Source organism: Anastrepha obliqua, chromosome 6, assembly GCF_027943255.1.
Source record: "Anastrepha obliqua isolate idAnaObli1 chromosome 6, idAnaObli1_1.0, whole genome shotgun sequence".
Lineage (NCBI taxonomy): Eukaryota > Metazoa > Arthropoda > Insecta > Diptera > Tephritidae > Anastrepha > Anastrepha obliqua.
The window spans coordinates 79,744,792-79,764,381 of NC_072897.1; the positions used below are offsets into that span (position 1 = coordinate 79,744,792).

The following is a 19,590-nucleotide window of genomic DNA, read 5'->3' on the forward strand; positions in this document are numbered from 1 at the left end:
GGTTGTAAAGGTGGACATTGTAGATCAAAAACAGTGTGACAACACTAACATATCTGGTGGGAGCTTAGCAGAATCGGAAAACTACACTGCAGAATAATCAATTCTTGGCCGGATATTCATGCGGGACGTTCCGATATTCAGGATATTCACTGAATATTATTCAGCAATATGGGCCTTATAATTCGTTAATGTTGGTTGAGTGCAAAGGTATTTTTACACACCTTTCTTGCTTATATTGAGGTAGCGACATTTTTTGTACTAAATGTAACTCGCATTGTGCGGGAGGTGATTTTATCTCCAGCGGAATTTTTCCGCAAATCTTTCATTTAATGTGTGCGAAACCGAATTCCGTTTGCCTGAAAGTGATCAAATAAAAAAAATCTAATATTCAGATGTGACACCTACTGCCGTGTCTATGACATCGTGCTTATCTAAGATTACAACTGCTTTGTGTTCGCCAAAAGAATTAAAAACTGCTTTTGGTGGGCACACTATCCTGCATAATCCAAAAAATGCATCAATATCACATGTGTTCAACAATAATCTTGTGAGCAACATTGAGGCTAATAATGTACAGCTGATAGCAACAATGTAAACTCCAAAAACATCCAAGATCAAAAACATTATAGATGCACTACGTACATTAAAATATATTATTGTAGTAAAATATGTATGTATCTGGTGCGATAAGTCCAGAAAAATCAAACGCGCAAAGTTAAGCTACAATTAGTTCTAAATTAATTCATTGTAAAAATAATACAAAACGCAAAATCGCGGTATGTACTGCATCAACCAAGGAGAATTAAGTACTGAAGGTGAAGGAAATTACATGTTTGTGAAAATTCAGTGAATGGCTTTGGTAATATTGTGTTCTGTGAGATTAAAACTAAACAAACTATTGCGAACGAAGTTCCGCTTATTAAATTGTTAAAGCACAAATGAATATAAATCCTCAAAATGTAGTTTTTTGTGTTTTTATGCGGAAGACGCCGTGGTTAGAAAGTACGTGTGTGTGCATGTAGTTTCCTGTGTCTGGTTTTTTCCATTGCTTTCGCCTACACTTCTTCTTCACAAACAAATAACTCCCTCTCGTTGTAAGACTTGCGAGTGCTGCGCTGGGACATCTGACTGCTGAAGAGGAAAACTTCGTTTTGTTGCTGTTGGCGCCTACGATTGCTTGTTGCTGTTTTGTCCCCTTTTGATTTTGCTGTTGCCGTGCCAAACTTTTATGTGAGAGCCAATAAAAGTATTATCCAAGGTGGATTTAATAAGGTGACAGCATTCACCCAGCTGAATTTTTCGCCGTAGTGATGGCTTACGTCAAAATGATATGCTTTGTTTGTATGTATTGGTATGTTTACATTCGTATGTTTACATTTGCTTGCTGATTTTGACATGATGCTTGCACCAAACGCAACAACAAATACATGTAGGGTTTTACTTATATGTGTTTGCTGTCACCTGTAATAAATTCGCCTTGGTATTATCTTAGTTTGTGATCATCGTCATATTAAACATTTTCGCTGGAGCTAGCTTCACCATATCACCAAAAACAAATAATGCCTTTGCCGAGATCACCGCCAAGGAATCTATTGGGTCTATCTACACCAACTCAACTTTCGAAAAGTTGAAAGCAGAAATGATACAATTGGAAAAATAAAAAGAATGCGACCGAAAAACAATTAAGTCCTAGTAGAAAAAAGTAAAGAACAAAATGTAGTTGTAAAGCGTATATTAGGAAGGTTAGACCGTTTAATACGATATGTCGAGACTATCACCATATCACCAAAAACAAATAATGCCTTTGCCGAGATCACCGCCAAGGAATCTATTGGGTCTATCTACACCAACTCAACTTTCGAAAAGTTGAAAGCAGAAATGATACTATTGAAAAAATAAAAAGAATGCGACCGAAAAACAATTAAGTCCTAGTAGAAAAAAGTAAAGAACAAAATGTAGTTGTAAAGCGTATATTAGGAAGGCTAAACCGTTTAATACGATATGTCGAGACTAATTAAATTTACGACAGTTGAGGGTCCAAAAACTACGTCAAATTTTTGAAAAAGACAAATAAATTGGGATAGTAGCTGAACTTAAAACCCCGGAAATGGCTGAGGAGATTCTAAAAAATGCAAACAAATTAGAGGTTTCAGCGATTTTTAAGAGAGATGTATGTCAGAAAAAATTATCTTAATTATAATGTTCACATAGATAACTTAAAATCAAAAAACTAAAATTAAGCCTTTCAAAAATTAATTTAAGTCACATTGAAAATTCAAACTTTAGTTTAAAGCGAAAAAACGTAGAGCTGAGTTCTTAAATAGGGAGGATAATAGAGCAAATGTAAAAAACACCAGTGATAAGAATAACACTAACCTTTTGAATTTAAAAATTCTTTTATATAATATACACAGATTAGAAAACAAATTGGTCTTTATGGCCAATTTTTTGAATTCGCAAATGGCTTCGATATCTTAATTTTAATTGTAACGCACACTGAATATACTAAAAATGTACGCTATGGAAAATATCTGTGAAACTGTAATTTAAAATGGGAAGCGACAAGTAGAGAAAAACGTTTGCGAAGAGCTAAAGGCGGTCTTGTTTATGATGTTAAAAAAGGAATATAAAATGTTGAAATCAAATGCTTATTTAATCAAACAGAATAAATCAACTGGATAGAAGTAAACAAATAAGAATTTTAAATTATTTTCAGTTTAAATAATATAACATAAAAGGCAAGGAGTGGACACGAGAACTCAAAAAAATTGAAAACTGTTTCCTACAAAATGAGTGCAACAATAAAATAATAATAGGGGGCATGAATGTCAGGATAGAGGATTCGCTGCAAGATATTGAGGGCATTTTTAAAGTGACTTTTTACAGCAGAATGTGATGTAAGCAAATCAAAGAACGTTACAATAAATGCAAACAAACGAAATTTTATAGAAACTTGCAATTTAATGGTTTTGTAATTATGAATGGGCAAATAAAAGGTGATGAAGACGGTAATCTGGCATTTATTGAAGGAACAGGTAGTTCGGTCAATGATATTTGTGCGTTAGGGCAGAACCTTTTGGGTTTAGTAGAGTATTTCACGGTTCAGCAAACATGCAATTAAAGAAAAAACGAAAACAAGTTGGAAGAATTCGACGGCAGTAAGGTAAAAAAAATTTAAACAAAAATTGGGAAAATATGAAAATGCTAAACAAAAAAATAGATTTAGATGATATTACAAAAATAATCAATAATTCTGTACGGTATAGACATGTAAAATAAAACTTTACATAATAAAGAGATTTGGTTTAATTTCCGATGCGAAAAGTTCCGAAAAATTTCGTTCAAAGCACTCCAAGAGTATAACGAAACACAATAGCAGTCTGAGGTATTTTGCAGCAAACAAACAATATACAGCTATTTGTGAAGAAAGCATTGAAAATTATTGTAAAAAAATTTAGAGAAAAATATATGATATTTAGTGCAGTATAGATTTGTGGGCTCTGGAAAATAAATAAGAGGTCAAAAAACTGATTTTGGTTCGAATATAAATCCGTCTTTATTGAGGGAATATTTGAAAACATTTTAAATCCAACCCATACAGCAGATAACATTCTCTACGCTGCTATCGAAGTAAAAAAATATTTCTTGGACTGCCGCATTACTGTGGACGAAATAGTTAAAATGCTTAATAAAACGAAAGCAAATAAGGCGTCTGGGCTTAATAGGATTTCATATGCATTTTTCAAAAATTCAACCAGTGAGTTTTTGGACCACATTGTGGAAATTTAAGTTATATTAGAAAAATGTTTTTCTTAATTTTGGATTTTATGAATTTTTTTATGAACTGCAGTGCGTAAATTCTAATGGGTGTTCTAAATTCTTGGCTGGCTCAATGGTTTGAAGCAAATAACTTGATTACAGAGTTTCAAGCAAGTTTTCGGCAAAAATATTTAAAAATTGTCAATATCTATAATCTTTCGTCAAGTGCACCTAAAATGTACCTTTTTTTTGTTGATTTTAAAGCTGCCTTTGACAAAGTACCCAGAAAACTGCCCAAATTTGTTAACTTCATTGAGAATATATGTATATCTAGAAACAAGATTTATAAAATGGACAGTTGAAGGTTATTCAGATGAAACGTTCTCTAGGCTAAAGCAAGGGTGTCTGATGTCTTCTTTATTTTTTGCGCTATATTTAAATACCTTGCATGAAGATTTGGGTGGTGGTTTGAAAGTTGACAATATAAATATAAGGTGGAGGACGAAATAAATACACTTCAAACAATGATAAATAATCAAGAGGCTTGTTTTGGAAAATAGAACATGTAGGTTAACCTAGCCAAATCGGCAATAATGATTTTTCGTCGTGGGAGCAAACTATCACAAAAATACGGCAATATAAACGGGAGAATATTATTATAAGAGACACGTACGCTACCTGGGGGTGGTTCTTACACCCAAAATGGTTTTCCAGAAACATCTAGAAAAAAGGAATAACGCCGCAATGTCAAGTTTAAACTTCATATGGAATAACTTTTATAAACAGAAGAAAATAAAATTAGGTGTGAAATGCAAAATGTTTCAATCAATTTGTCGAGCTGTTCAAAGTTATGTGGTGCATATATGGGGATACTATATATTTGAGAATGTTGACAAATTGAAACTGCAATTCATAAAGAAAATGTTTAAGCTCACAAGCTGTTCGCCTATTTATACTATTTATTTAGAAACCGGTATCGAAGGTGGTCACATTTACACGCTGGGATTGCACTCAAACTATATCCAAAAACAATATTTGAAATATGAAACCTTGAGGCTCCCGCGCCTCTTAACAAAAATAGTTTTAAAAATAAATGTTAAATCAAATAAGATTGGCTTACAATTAGAAATGGGACGAAAGGGTGTTAGTAGAAAGCAAGTAGGCAGAAAAAAGCGAAATATTTCTAAATTGTATTAACACTACTAACAGGAAAAAATTTGGAGTACAGCTGTAAATAATACAGACAGAATGTATAGGGAACTGGACCATAGTGTAGGTCAAAGTTATTTTAAGGATGGCATAGAAAAATTTAAAATTTTAAGGATTTTTAAAGCCAGAAGTAATTGCATTACGCTTAATGGCCTATACAATAAAAACTGCTTTTTATGTAACTCAAATGAAAAAGAAAAAAATCCAACATCTTTTTAGACAATGCCCCAATTAAAACAATGCCGCTGTACTTTCTTTGGAAGGACTGTCGTTAGTAATACCGAAATAGTTCATGTTCTGAATGGTGTGAATAATTTTCAAAGGAAATCATTTATCAATTTTATTACTTGTGCTTTAAAGCACAATTTATTATAGAGGGTTTTCAAATAAGAGGTGTTATTTTGATATTCAAAGAAAAATGATATTTTTTAATATAAATGATCGGATGTTTATTTCGTGGAAGGTATGCCGTTAATAGTGGAAAATAACATCAGACATATGACCACCACGACCATGCTTACAGGACAATATCTTTTTTAATGAAATTTTCGATAACCGAATTGCAAAGTGGTTGCCCTATGTCCTCGATAGCCTCACGAATTCCATCTTTGAGGTCTTGAATAAACTCTGGGCTGTTGGCGTGGACCTTCTCTTTCACGTGGTCCCAAAGAAAAAAGTCACAAGGTGTTAAATCACAAGATCTCGGTGGCCAATTGTGGTCACCTCTTCGAGAGATAAGACGGTCCGGACACTTTTCCCCGTAAAAGATCAATGGTTTCGTTGCTTGTGTGGCACGTAGCGTCGTCTTGTTGAAAATAAACGTTATCTATCCAATTCCTGCCATAAAAAATCGTGCATCATCTCTCGATAGCGATAGATGACACCTTGTTATTGGAAATAGTTTTTATGAATAGTTTTATAAATAAATATGATACTTTAATAAATGAAAAGGAGGTGAATGCAATAAAACTAGTGCCGTCTATGTGTTAGGCCCAGGATTTTCCAGCCCATGTGTTACTCATAGTATTTGAAGGTTTTGTAAACATAGTCTTAATCAAATAAAGGAAATGAAATTGAACATCTGAGTACGCCTTGCCCTGCGGTTGTGATGTGGCTTGGTTTCGTCCAAATGAAGAAATTCTTAAGAAACTGCATATTTTAACCTTCTGATCTAACACTAAAAGTTATATTCCCATCCTTAAGAACATGCAATGGTGTGTAATGTTGGAATCCAGCTCAATTACTGTCAACATTTATTATTTGGCCTACCAATGAAAACACTAAAAATATGGTTTGATTCAAGCTGCAAAATAGGGATCCAAACAAAATAATTTTCTAATTTATTTAGGATAAGAGCTATAAAAAAGCGCTTGTCTGCCGAAGCAGGAGGCAGAATTTCATAACGAGCATTTGGCGTATACATACATAAGTATGCGATTTATTAGTACTATTTAAGTAAGAACATAACATATCTTTAAATCTTACGATATTCGGTAAATGCGATCTGCGATCCTATTGCGAAATTTCAACATCAGCATTATCATCAGATACATGTCTAGACTTGTGTTAAAGCGGCGGAGCCAGAATCACCGTCATAAATATCATTACCTACTTCGCTCCCAGTGTTTTGTTGTAATACGTTTCGATTACTGCTACTAGCGTTTTGGCAGTTATATTGTCTAATGCTAGTATATATATATTGAAAACCCATTAACAGCTGATGCGAATGACGTATTCTTCGACATTGTTGCATTACATTTCGGTTCAGTGTTCAGTGCTGTATGTAGTAAGTATGCGGCCAGTTACAGAGATCCACCATAAATGTGTCGGTCAATGTTAATACCACAGAAAGTGAATTATTGACAACAGTTCAGAGAACATAAAGAAAAATCTGTCCACAAATAAAAATCCGCTATTTTTAACAAAAAAAAGAAATCTTTTTCGTACACATTCGCATTAGAAATGTATTTTTCCTGTACATGATCTAGATTTGATGTTTCAAAATCGGTTGCAAATTAGGAGCGCAATCGTCGTGTGGAAATTTCCGTTGTTGTTGTTGTAGCAGCAAAACATTCCCCATACATGCACGAGAGTGCTGTTGGAGTGACAGTTCTTGGCCGGATATATAGTAAATCGGGTCGTTCGGGTAACGTAGAACCGACTGTCGGGAGGGAACGTACTTATTTGTGTATGATTATCGTTGTTGCCATCTGTTCAATTTGAGTTGTTTTTGGTTTCGCATTTTAATTTTTGTGGGGTTTTGTTTTTTTTAGCTTTTTCGCACGGGTGCGTTTACAGGTGCTTATTCCAAAATTTACATACATATTTCAGAGTTGTTGTTTTTGTAAGCTTTTCAATTTGAGGTTTGCTTATGCTTCAATTCTGATATTTTTGGGTGTAGTTAAGCTTTTAAGTTAGCGAATTTAGTATATAATAATATAAATTGTTCGATGGCACAAACGTCTTTCTTCTCGCTCTGCACAGAAATCTCAATCTTCGCGGTCTTTTTCTGATAACAACCTAAAATTTACTTGAGAACTATAACCAGGTTATCAGAGTCTCTTTGAGCGGTGTCGTGTCAGAATAAAAAGCGATTTCAGTACAAAAAACAAAGAAAAAATAAATATGTAGCAAATCGCGTAAAAGAAAACAGGTTTTCGTTTTTCCGTTTGTACGCTGATATTGCTACCAGAGAACGTAAATTCATAGAGAAGGTTCAGGAATAAATGAACAGGTTAAATGTCAAATACAGGGTGGCTCATGAATTTTGCTACATTAAGAAACTCAAATAACTTTTTTTTTAGTGTATGGAATTCATTTATTTTTTTTTTTCAAGTTGAAGGTCATTAAATTTTATTAAATGTATATTAGCTTAACTAGTTTTAAAAATAATTGAATTTAAATGCCCCCCATGCTCGTTGACACAAGTGCGGCATCTTAGTAAAAAGTTGTTCATTGCTGCTTTGAGAGTTGCGACAGGAATAGCCGCAATTGTTGCCCGAATGGATTGTTTTAGTTCATCCAAATTTGTTGGCTTTGTTTTCTAAACTTCTTGTTTACATAAACCCCACAAGAAAAAGTCAGGTGCAGTAAGGTCAGGCGACCTGGGGGCCAACGAAATTCGGAGTTTCTTGAAATCAGTTTATTGGGAAATTTTCGTCGCAACTCTGTCATAACAGTCTGGGCTATGTGAGACGTTGCCCCATCTTGTTGAAACCACACAGAGTTGAAAGGAATTCTCTTTCGGCGTAGTTCTGGATAGAAAAATTCTTTCAGCATTTTCAAATAACGGTCTCCAGTAACCGTAACGGTGTGACCATTTTCTTCAAAAAAATAAGGCCCGACAATACAGCGTGAAGAAACCGCACACCACACTGTCACGCGAAGAGGATGCAATTCCGTCTCGTGGAGTATCTATGGGTTAGAAGTACTCCATATTCGACAATTTTGTTTGTTCACATTGCCGTTTAAATCGAAATGGGCCTCATCAGACATGAAAAGGCAGTTTAACATGTTTTGGTCTTCTTCCACCATTTGTAGGATCTTCTGGCAAAATTCCAAGCGAATCGGCAAGTCTGCTACATTCAGTTTGTTAACCATTTGAATTTTATAGGGAAATAAGTCTAAATCTTTGAGCATTATTGTTTGCAAAGACTGTCGGCTGACACCAAGTTGAGCAGATAAGCTTCTTATTGAAACCCTTGGATTGCTTTGTATAGCTGCAGCTACAGCAGCGATCGTTTCCTCCGTCCGAACTGGTGAGTTTCGATGATAAGGCCTTCTTGCGACTGTTCCTTGCTCAGCAAAATTATTCACCAGTCTCATTATGGTCCATCTGCTCGGGGGATCGCCGCCAAACATCCGCCTGTACTCTCTCTGTACCAAAACTACGGACTCCAGTGCGTGATAGCGGCGGACTATCCAAATTCTTGTTTGCGTGTCCCAGTTATCCATTTTAATAAATTTTAAAGATCAATCTGCAAATTAAAACAAAAATGGAACAGATAACTTAAAAAGAAAAAAAGTTATTCAATTTTTTTTTGGTAGCGGCTTTCATCAGCCACCCTGTACTAACAAAACGCAGCCAGACATTTTTATTATTCCACCACGGCCTTGGAGCGGAGCGTAATCAACTGAATTAAATATAGCGTTAGCATTACAATGTAAAATGCCATGATTTGGTGTTAAGCAAAATAAAAGAAAAAGGAGACTTGTACATTTTTCTTTCATGCTTACTTGCCGTCATTTTGCATGCGCAAATGGATTATTTGAGATTGATATATTGAGATGAATAAATTAATTCTAAGTATACGCAAGCATGAATGTGAAATTTTAAGTATCTAATTAACTAAATTATATTGATATTAAGTGTATTATCAAAATTATTTCAAAATATACACTTAAAAAATTAACTTTGTAAACCATTCATTGACATCAAGGGTTATTATTCAGCAATATGTGGTATTTTTTAAATTATAATAACATCTACCATCCATATTTATGTGGGCAGGCAAACTTGACCTGCTTCGTAAAACAGCTCATAAGCATACGAGGGGTGCCTTTTATATTTCGGGATTTGGCAACCCTGGTGTTGCAATCTGGCAACTGACAGCTGTATCGCAAAGTTTGACATTTTTTGGCGTTTACGTACTCAGAGCGCTTTAAAATACCAACGCTATTTGTGTTGTTTACAGTAACTTAAAAGATTCATCTCGGTCCAAAAATGGAATTAAATCGTGAACATTTTCGTGCGATTATTTTTTACAACTTTCGACGTGGATTAACTCAGCAACATTGCATGGATGAACTTAATTCATTTTTTGACGATGAAGCTCCATCAAGGCCCAGTGTTTATCGATGGTATGGTGAATTCAATCGTGGTCGTAGTTCACTTCAAGACGAATTTCGTGAAGGTCGTCCAAAATCAGTTGTTGTTCCGACAACCATTGATGCTGTGCGAGAGCATACATTCAACAGGACCAGCATACGTTCAATATTGCATAAACATTTGACTGTCAAAAAAATTTGTTCGCGTTGGATCCCACACAATTTGTCAATCGCTCAAAAAAAGGCTCGTGTCGATTGGTCGAAGGAAATGCTCAAAAAATACGGTCGCGGGGCTCCGAAACACGTCTATGACATCGTGACAGGTGATGAATCATGGATTTTCGCGTATAAGCCCGAAAGTAAACAGCAGTCGACTGTATGGGTGTTTCAAGATGAGCCAAATCCAACAAAAGTTGTTCGCGCACGAAGCACTTCCAAGCAAATGGTCGCCTGTTTTTTCGGAAAAACTGGACATGTCGCAACCGTACCACTAGAACAACAACGAACAGTAAATTCTGAGTGGTACACAACCATTTGTTTGCCAGTTGTCTTCCAAGAAATTAGGAAAACCAATCGCCAAAGACGGATCACTCTTCACCAGGACAATGCGAGCTCTCACACATCGGCTCAAACAAATGCATTTTTGAGCACCCAAAACATCAAATTAATGGGTCATCCGCCGTATAGTCCTGACTTGGCACCGAATGACTTCTTTTTATTCCCGTACGTAAAAAACAAACTGAGAGGTCAACGTTTTTCGACACCTGAAGAAGCGGTTGCGGCATTCAGAATGCATGTTTTGGAGGTCCCTCATTTAGAGTGGCTAAAGTGCTTCGACAATTGGTTCAAACGCATGCAAAAGTGTATAGATCTTCATGGAGAATATTTTGGAAAACAATAAAGTGATTTTCGATGATTAAAATTTGTTTTTGTTCTCTAATCCCGACATATAAAAGGCACCCCTCGTACACTGTGCGACAGTGAAATTATACTTTTATGGAGACCTAGTTCAACTTTTAGGTATAGCAAAACTAAGAAAAATGGTATAGGAGAAATTTCCAATACAGCCCCAAAATCTCATTTTATGGCCATAAAACCGTTTTTCAGTAGGTTGATGTGAAGAATAACTCCTAACTTCGCCAATTTCCATCCGATTTCGAATTTGCTTTTTTAGTTCGAAAGAACAAAAACAAGCCTTTTTGACAGTGTGTTGACAATTTTTCTGAAATGACAACTGACGAGACTGTAGACGGAAGTATTTGGAATTTTTTTATTTTTTCTCTATTTTTTCGACTTTGACATAATTTTTACGATATTATCCGATATTGAGGATTTTTTTTAGTACCCTACTGTTATAGTAAATTTGATTTTACGTCAAATGAGCTATATTTGACTGTAATTGAATTAAAATTAATAGAGTTGTGTGAGTTTTAAGATTTTATTTTTTTTTTTTTACTAATTTGGTATGTAGGTATAGCTTACGCTAAATGGGAATAAGGACGTGTTTTGATGCGTTATTATAGATACGTAATATTTATTGGAGTGTATATGTATACATAAGAGTACACTGTACTGCATACAACAGAACTGGTTAGAACTTACGAAAATATCTGACATATTATAGCACTTTTTTTTCCATAGAAATATGAAAAAGCTCCCAAGTGTACCAAAGTTCACACTGTTCATTGATTAACAAAAGAAGATTGTTATTATAATTTAACCTTATTAAAACGTCAAAGTTTTATTGTTTGTTTCATTGAAATTCAAGAGATATAAATCAAAACGTGGCCAGAAAAGTCGAATTTCTCAATATTCTCCGATGATGTGGCATCATCAGCCTTATCATAAACCAGATGATTGTTATTTTTATAAAACGGACGTAAACGGCCATCATTATAAAACTTGAAAGCACATAAAGTATGCTGATGATGCAACTGTTAAGAACCCCGTAGTCTTGGACGATGTGATTGACTCAACTGCAGGAACTGAAGGAAGTTCAACTCATTGCTGATGATGATCAAACTGATAACAATAAACCTGATGATGAAGAGTACTTTCCGTCTGGTTCTAAGTCTTCAGAACGACACATTGTATCAAATTCAGATTTTCACTATCTTTCTCGTGATTTATTTCTATCGGGAAGCCAATGTGAAACGCTCGCTTCTCGATTTAAACAATGGAATTTAGTTGATGACGACTTCAGATGAATGATGATGATCGAATTTCTTACAGAGAAGTACTCAGAACTGATGAAGAGAATGACAAATGTACCGTACCATACTAAACTCCAAAGGGCCGTTTCCAATGCATTTTTAAGTTTGGAACCAGTTCCGTTGTGTACTGCATCGTACCGCACCGTACCATACCGTACAGTGCTGCACTGCACAATACTCCAATAAATATTATGTGTTTATAATGACACTTGTTATCATTTTCATGCTGCGATGCCTACATACCAAATTAGTAAAAAAAAAGATAAAATCTTAAAACTCACACAACTCTATTAATTTTAATTCAATTACAATCAAATATAGCTCATTCGACGCAAAATTAAATTTACTATAACAGTAGTGTACTAAAAAAAATCCTCAATATCGGATAATATCGTAAAAATTATGTCACGACTTTGAAAAATAGAGAAAAAATAAAAAAATTCCTAATACTTCCGTCTACAGTCTCGTCAGTTGTCATTTCAGAAAATTGAAACATTGTAAAAATTATGTCACGACTTTGAAAAATAGAGAAAAAATAAAATAATTCATAATACTTCCGTCTACAGTCTCGTCAGTTGTCATTTCAGAAAAATTGTCAACACACTGTCAAAAAGGCTTGTTTTTTGTTCTTTCGAACTAAAAAAGCAAATTCGAAATCGGATGGAAATTGGCGAAGTTAGGAGTTATTCTTCACATCAACCTACTGAAAAATGGTTTTATGGCCATAAAATAAGATTTTGGGGGTGTATTGGAAATTTCTCCTATACCATTTTTTTTAGTTTTTCTATAGCCACAAGTTGTGTTAGGTCTCCATAAAAGTATATTTAATTTTTTTTTTTTGTCAGACAGTGATATCTAAAAGGTTTTCCAATAACAGGGATTCAAGACCTCAAAGATGGAATTCATGAGGATATCGAGGACATAGGGCAACCACTTTGCAATTCAGTTATGGAAAATTACATGAAAAGGATATTGTCGTGTAAGCGTGGTCGTGGTGATCATTTGCCTGATGTTATTTTTCACTATTAACGGCAAACCTTCTCTTTATAATGAAATAAACATCCGATCATTTATATTAAAAAATATCATTTTTAATTTTTCCTTGAATATCAAAAGAACACCTCTTATTGGAAAACCCTGTACATATAAAAAATCAAGAGACAAATATATGCAAACAAATTCCTCACATATGCAAAAAAACTCATGCAAACAGTATGCGGTTACATATACATATATGTATGCATATGTTGGGACAATGTATGTATGTATGTATGGGGTTAGGGTTCACAAAATCGAAATTTTTTTTCTGCACTCATCTTATAGTAAATCATTTCAAGAATGTTGTGTCAAAATTTTAAGTGGATCGGAGCAGAACTCTCAAAGTTATAGCCTTTGTAGGCACTCTACCCCGAATGCGGAGCATCGATAGATGCTTGGCAATTCCCAAGGGCTCGGCTGTCGGCGACATTTTTTCAAACGCGTTTTTCCCGAAACGACTTCTTAAAAGTCGGTGCCAATCACAACTCCGAAACTATTCAACCGATTCTTTTCAAATTTGGCACACATTTTCTAAATCAAAAATACCTCCCCCCTCCACTGTTTTCTTTTTATTTTATTTTTTTTTAAGGTTGTTTTTCACTTACAAATAAAAAATGCTCGTTTTACGTTTTTTTGCCACCAAAACTACAAAAATGAAAAAAAAAAAATTTATTAATGTAGGGGGGAGCATTACGTCATACTTTAACTGAAAAATTCGACTTTTTTAGTTTCAGATGATTCTACGACGAATGCCGATTGGCACCGCAGAGCACCTCTCGAAAAATATATCTCCAAAAAAACTCTGTCATGGGCTTATTTGTCAATATTTTATTATTAATATTTTTTAAAAACTTATTGAAAAGATGTACAATAACATGCAACTGATTTTATTAAAGTATCTTAAGCCATATTTTTGTAAAAAATTCAAAAAAAAAATGTGTTTTTTTTTTAGCGCTAAACCCTACCACCCCCTTAATTGGTTTGCTACTGTTAACATGTGTGGAAGTAATTTCTGAGTTTAAATCCGTACCCGTGTTTTGTTAGATCCCAAAATGAGGAGCGGGCTGGGACTGAACCTTCTCTATGAATTTACGTTCTCTGCTGCTACCAGAGAACGATTATGTATAGAGAAGTCTCACGGGCTACGAATAGTGTGAGTTGTCAAAGTTGAAATGAAGCCGCCAAACTTTTTCACCTCGTTCAACTCGACAGCGGGGAACTTCTTAACAGAGCTGATTAAACTGAATTCTGTACAAGTACATAGTTTTGCATAGTTTTTGGGTTCTGTATGAAATTAAATTGCTGAAGGCATTTGAATATACTTACATTTGTTCCTTTGGCAAACGAAATTTTTTTCAATTTTCATTTTATTGCAGGGAATAATATATGTATGCATTTTCTAGATTGTATAAAACTTTGAAATATAAATTAAATAAAACAAAACTTCCAAGAAACGTATTTGCATATATGGGACAACTAAGTTCAATTGCATCTTTAATAAATACATATAGTGTCGCCGTACACATACATATGTATGCACTGAAGCCACCATTACCTACCTCATGGGTAAATACGCGTATGTTCGAATCCCTGCCTAACATATGCTAAAAAAATTATATTTTGCATATGAGTGCACATATTTGTATGTTCGAATGCGCACTTGATGCCCTAGCCTATTTACGTACATACATACATATTTTTATTCTGGACTTCCAGCAAAACAATGCTTATTAGTACACACGGGTCACTTTATTCTTCTAAATGCGTATGTCGTCCAAAGCTAAAATTCTATGCCTAACGACTACAAGAACAAAATGCACAATATATGTACAAAGCTGAAATTCTGTGCCAAGCGACTACAAAAACAAAATACATTAATAGGCGCAGCCGTCGCGGGCATGATTCTAGTTGCCATGGTGCTGAATTGTCTAAAATAGTCGCGGCGGCGCTGAACAGTTTAAACTATTGTACAGTAGAAGAAAAACTAGTCATCAAAATATTCATTGATAAATTCGAGCTCATAGTTCGAAAAGTAAAGTACTTTCATTGATAAAACGAGCCGCCCATATGCCAATTTTCGCGACCATTCGAAAATAGTGAATATTGGAAAATTAGCATAGAATTATTTTCAGTATTTGGTAAATCTTGAATTTTGATCATGTCGATTGGTCCCGGCTCCATTTAAATGTTTGCAACCGTATACAGGGTTGCCTATATTCGACGGACCCATCTGGCAACCCTGTATCTTTTGACAGATACGTCAGATCGCTTAATGACATACCGTGTTGGAAGCGCCAGTCCAAGCAGATTTTTACCATGGAACAGTACACGCTAAGCAAGCGCTCCCAAATTGTTGAAATTTACATTCAACAAAAAAAGTCAATTGTGAAAACTCAACGTGCGTATAAAAAATTAAATAATGTGAAAAGTGCGCCTTCTAAGAACATTATTAAACGTTTATACGAAAGGTTTTCGACTGGTGATACGACCAAGGCGATCGGATGAGAATATTGCTCTTGTACGGGCCAGTGTTGAGACGTCGCCAAGGACATCCCAAAATCGCCGTTCTCAGCAGTTGGGATCACTTTACAACGAATTATCCGCATTAAAAAATAAAAAAATAAATAATTGGCGCGTACACTTCTGTTAGGTGTTTGGCCGAGCTCCTCCTCCTATTTGTGGTGTGCGTCTTTGGTGTTGTTTCACAAATGGAGGGACCTACAGTTTCAAGCCGACTCCGAACGGCAGATATTTTTATGAGGAGCTTTTTCATGGTAGAAATACACTCGGAGGTTTGCCATTGCCTGCCGAGGGGCGACCGCTATTAGAAAAATGTTTTTATTAATTTTGCTTTCACCGAGATTCGAACCAACGACTTCTCAGTGAATTCCGTATGGTGATCACGCACCAACCCATTCGGCTACGGCGGCCGCGAATTATCCGCATTGGTTTGCATTTATTCCCGCATAAGATTCAATTGACGCAAAGATTGTTGCCTGCGGACAAGCCTCGTCGATTGGAATGGGCCCAAAAAACACAAGGAGCCGTCGAATATGGACAACCCTGTATGTATCTAAATATGTTTTCTAGATGCTCGACAACCGCAGCTCCTGTGCGACAAGTGCGCGCATGAGCATGCAGTAACTTGCAGAAAACAGCACAAGTATCTTATAAAAAAGTTCTGTGTTGGACACTTCAATACTAGGAGAAAATTTCGAAAAAGTTATTTTATGTGCTCTGATAGTAGGTAAATAGTTAATTAGTTAGTACTTTGCGTATGTAGTTCTTCAATTGATAAAAAGTGCACAAAAACATATGCACATACTTACAAGGTTAGAAACTTAGTCTGAAATTAGAGTATTTGAAGGTTAGTGTACACATTTGACGGTTACTGTACATACGATGCTGTGTCTTTGAATGAGCGTTGAACTTCTTGAGAAGTTTTACCTTAATATTTATTGCTGTGTCAAGTGATAATGAATCAAATCTCTATGAAGCATTTGATTGTGTTGAAGGGAACGAAGTTTTAACGTAGATACCTTAGACAGGAATAATATATGTATAATATATACATATTTTTTGATGATTTGCTCTTTCTAAGTCACTATTGAACTTAGCATAATATATTTGTTTTTTATGGTAAAGTGCCCGTAGCTAGCCTACAGCGCTAACATTCGCTCTTTCTACATACAAACGAATTTTACTCAACTGCTGTCTAATTTGACCAGTTGAGTATATTTCTGTTTACTCTTGGTGAAAAATTTGTCTGTGGTGAACTACGCGCGCAAAACCAGTACCCCTCAAAATTCCATGCGTTCCCGTCATTGATACTTCTCTATACATTTACATTCTCTGTGCGGTTATCGAGTATTTAACAGACATATTTACATGCATATATTTATGTACGGTAGCCACCGTAGCCGAATGGCTTGGTGCGTGACTACCATTCGGATTTCAGAGACAGAACGTTGGTTCGAATCTCGGTGAAGGACCAAAATGCAGGAAAAGTTTTTTCTAATAGCGGTCGCCCCCCGGCGGGTAATGGCAAACCTCCGAGTGTATTTCTGCCATGAAAAAGCTCCTCATAAAAATATCTGTCGTTGGGAATCGGCTTGAAACCGTAGGTTCCTCCATTTGTGGAACAACATCAAGACGCACACCACAAATAGGAGGGTGAGCTCGGCCAAACACACAAAAAGGGTGTACGCGCCATTTATATATATATATATTTATGTATAAATATGGACCGCGACCATTCTACATGACAAAAATTCAAGATTTACCAAATATTGGCAAATAATTCTACGCGAAATATTCCAATATTGACTATTTTCGAATGGTCGAGAGAATTGGCATATGGGCGGCTCGATTTATGAATGAAAGTACTTTGCTCGTAGAAATATGAGATCGAACTTATCAATAATTTTGTTTGTTTGTTGTGCTGTTTAATATTTGAAATAGCGCAGTCGCGGGTAAATAATCATGGCCTCTACAGCTGCGTCTATGAATGCATTTTGTTCTTGTAGTCGCTAGGCTTAGAATTTTAGTTTTGGAAACAAACGCATGTAGAGGCATAAAGTGAGTGTGTGCTTTTATGTGTACATACATACATATTTATATACGAATATGCACTGTTTTGCTTAGAATAGAGACATTTACGTACATACATTGACCCAACATATGCATACATATACAGTCAGCGTCAAAATGATAGCACAGTCACAAATAAACTAAAAATTGCTTCAATATGTTTGTATTCCTTTTGTTATTCTCTTTTTTTTTTGTCTCATGTGTCCACTTCCTCATTTTGAGCGGTATAGCGGTAAATATTTTTTAGTTAAACTACCGTTATCTGAAAAATGTATGAAATCGGTGCGTCAAAATGATAGCACATTTGCACAAAATAATTCGTAGTTATTGATGGACAGTCGTTAAATGTGGAGAATAATTTTGTTTCGCAAAAAAACGTGTTTATTTTGTACAATAATAATAAAAATAAAATTTATTGATAACAATGGGGCGAGGAACGCAGCTTAACAGTGCAGAAGTGAAAGTCGCTCTAAATTTGCATAAAAACAAAGCAAAAACAAGTGAAATTGCAAAACAATTAAATAAAAGCCGGAAAGTAATTTCAACGTTATTAAAAGATCCCGAGAATTATGGAAAAGCTCATTCCGGAGGCCGCCCAAAATCAATTACGACTAGACAAGAGCGAGCGATTTTGCGTGTTGCATCCAATTCTGACCTCACTGCCAAGAAAATTGCAGAAGCAGCTGGTGTTGAAACAAGTGTACGTAATGTACAAAGATTTTTGCAAAAATCTGAAACTATCCAACGCAAAAAACTTCAAAGGAAGCCACCACTAACAGCGACGCATCGGCAAGAAAGATTACAATTTGCAGAAGAGCACATTAAGTGGAATAAACGTTGGCGGCGTGTTATGTTTACTGACGAAAAAAAGTTCAATTTAGATGGACCGGATGGTTGGGCTTACTATTTCCACGACTTGCGGAAGGAGCCTAAGGTTTTGAGCCGTCGCCAACATGGAGGAGGATGTGTCATGATATGGGCCGGGATTGGTTATCGTGGAAGAAGTGAAATTAAATTTGTACGTTCAAGAATAAACAGCAGAAACTACATAAATCTGATTGGCAACGAAGTGGTAAAACGTGGCCATCATGTTACAAAAGGTTCCCTAATTTTCCAGCAGGATAACGCAGCTATGAACAATAAAACAATTTTTCAACGAAAAAAACATTAATATTTTGAAGTGGCCCTCCCGATCTCCTGACCTAAACATAATTGAAAATTGTTGGGGATCTCTTGCGATTTAGTCCGAAAATCGTCAGTATGATAGTATTGACGAACTTAAAAGCAGCATTTTAGCACAGTGGGACGAGATTCCGCAAAAGTATATTAAGAAACTATTTAAATCACTTCCAAATCGCATGACTGAAGTCATAAAGAAAAATGGAGGGTCCACTCATTATTAGAATAAGTTTTTTTCTTTATTTATTATTGTTATGTGTTTAAAACTCACTGATTCCATAAATGTGCTATATTTTTGACGCAGTACGAAAATAATTTTTTTCACTTTAATGAAGAGCTACTAATTTTGGTTGTCCATAATCACTATTTTTAAATATATTATTACATATAAATTGGAACTGTATGAATCTAAATTTATCATTCGTAACATATGTAAAATTAAAAATAAAAAATCAAATGTGCTATCATTTTGACGCTGACTGTATGTATATGTAAACGCATACGGTTAAGATGAGAATTTTGCACACATATATTAGAAATACAAGGTGTGTTCAAAAAGTATCGCGAATTTCGTGTTTTTCCAAAAATTATTTATTTATTCATTAATATCTATTTTGTCCCCTTCAAAGTAATCCCCATGAGATATTATGCACTTGTGCCAACGTTTTTTTTTTTTTTTTTTTCAATCTTCGAAGCACTTAAAAAAATCATTTTTTTATCTTTTTCAGCACCTCCTTCGATGCCGTCTTTATCTTGTCAATCGTAGCGTAGCGTC

General features: G+C 35.2%; 1 protein-coding gene across 3 annotated transcripts in view; it reads right to left on the minus strand.

The window, feature by feature from the left end:
• LOC129249802 (calcium/calmodulin-dependent protein kinase type II alpha chain) overlaps positions 1-19,590 on the minus strand; it is a 446,460-nt gene that overhangs the window by 20,302 nt on the left and 406,568 nt on the right. The window contains exon 12 of one of the 3 annotated variants that reach the window (XM_054889451.1): positions 3,030-3,073. The exons of the other annotated variants lie outside the window; for them this stretch is intronic. Within the exon in view, the coding sequence (XP_054745426.1) occupies positions 3,045-3,073 (29 nt within the window). The 3' untranslated portion in view covers positions 3,030-3,044. Of the gene's footprint in view, positions 1-3,029; positions 3,074-19,590 lie in introns of those variants that run through there. 3 annotated transcript variants of the gene reach the window in all.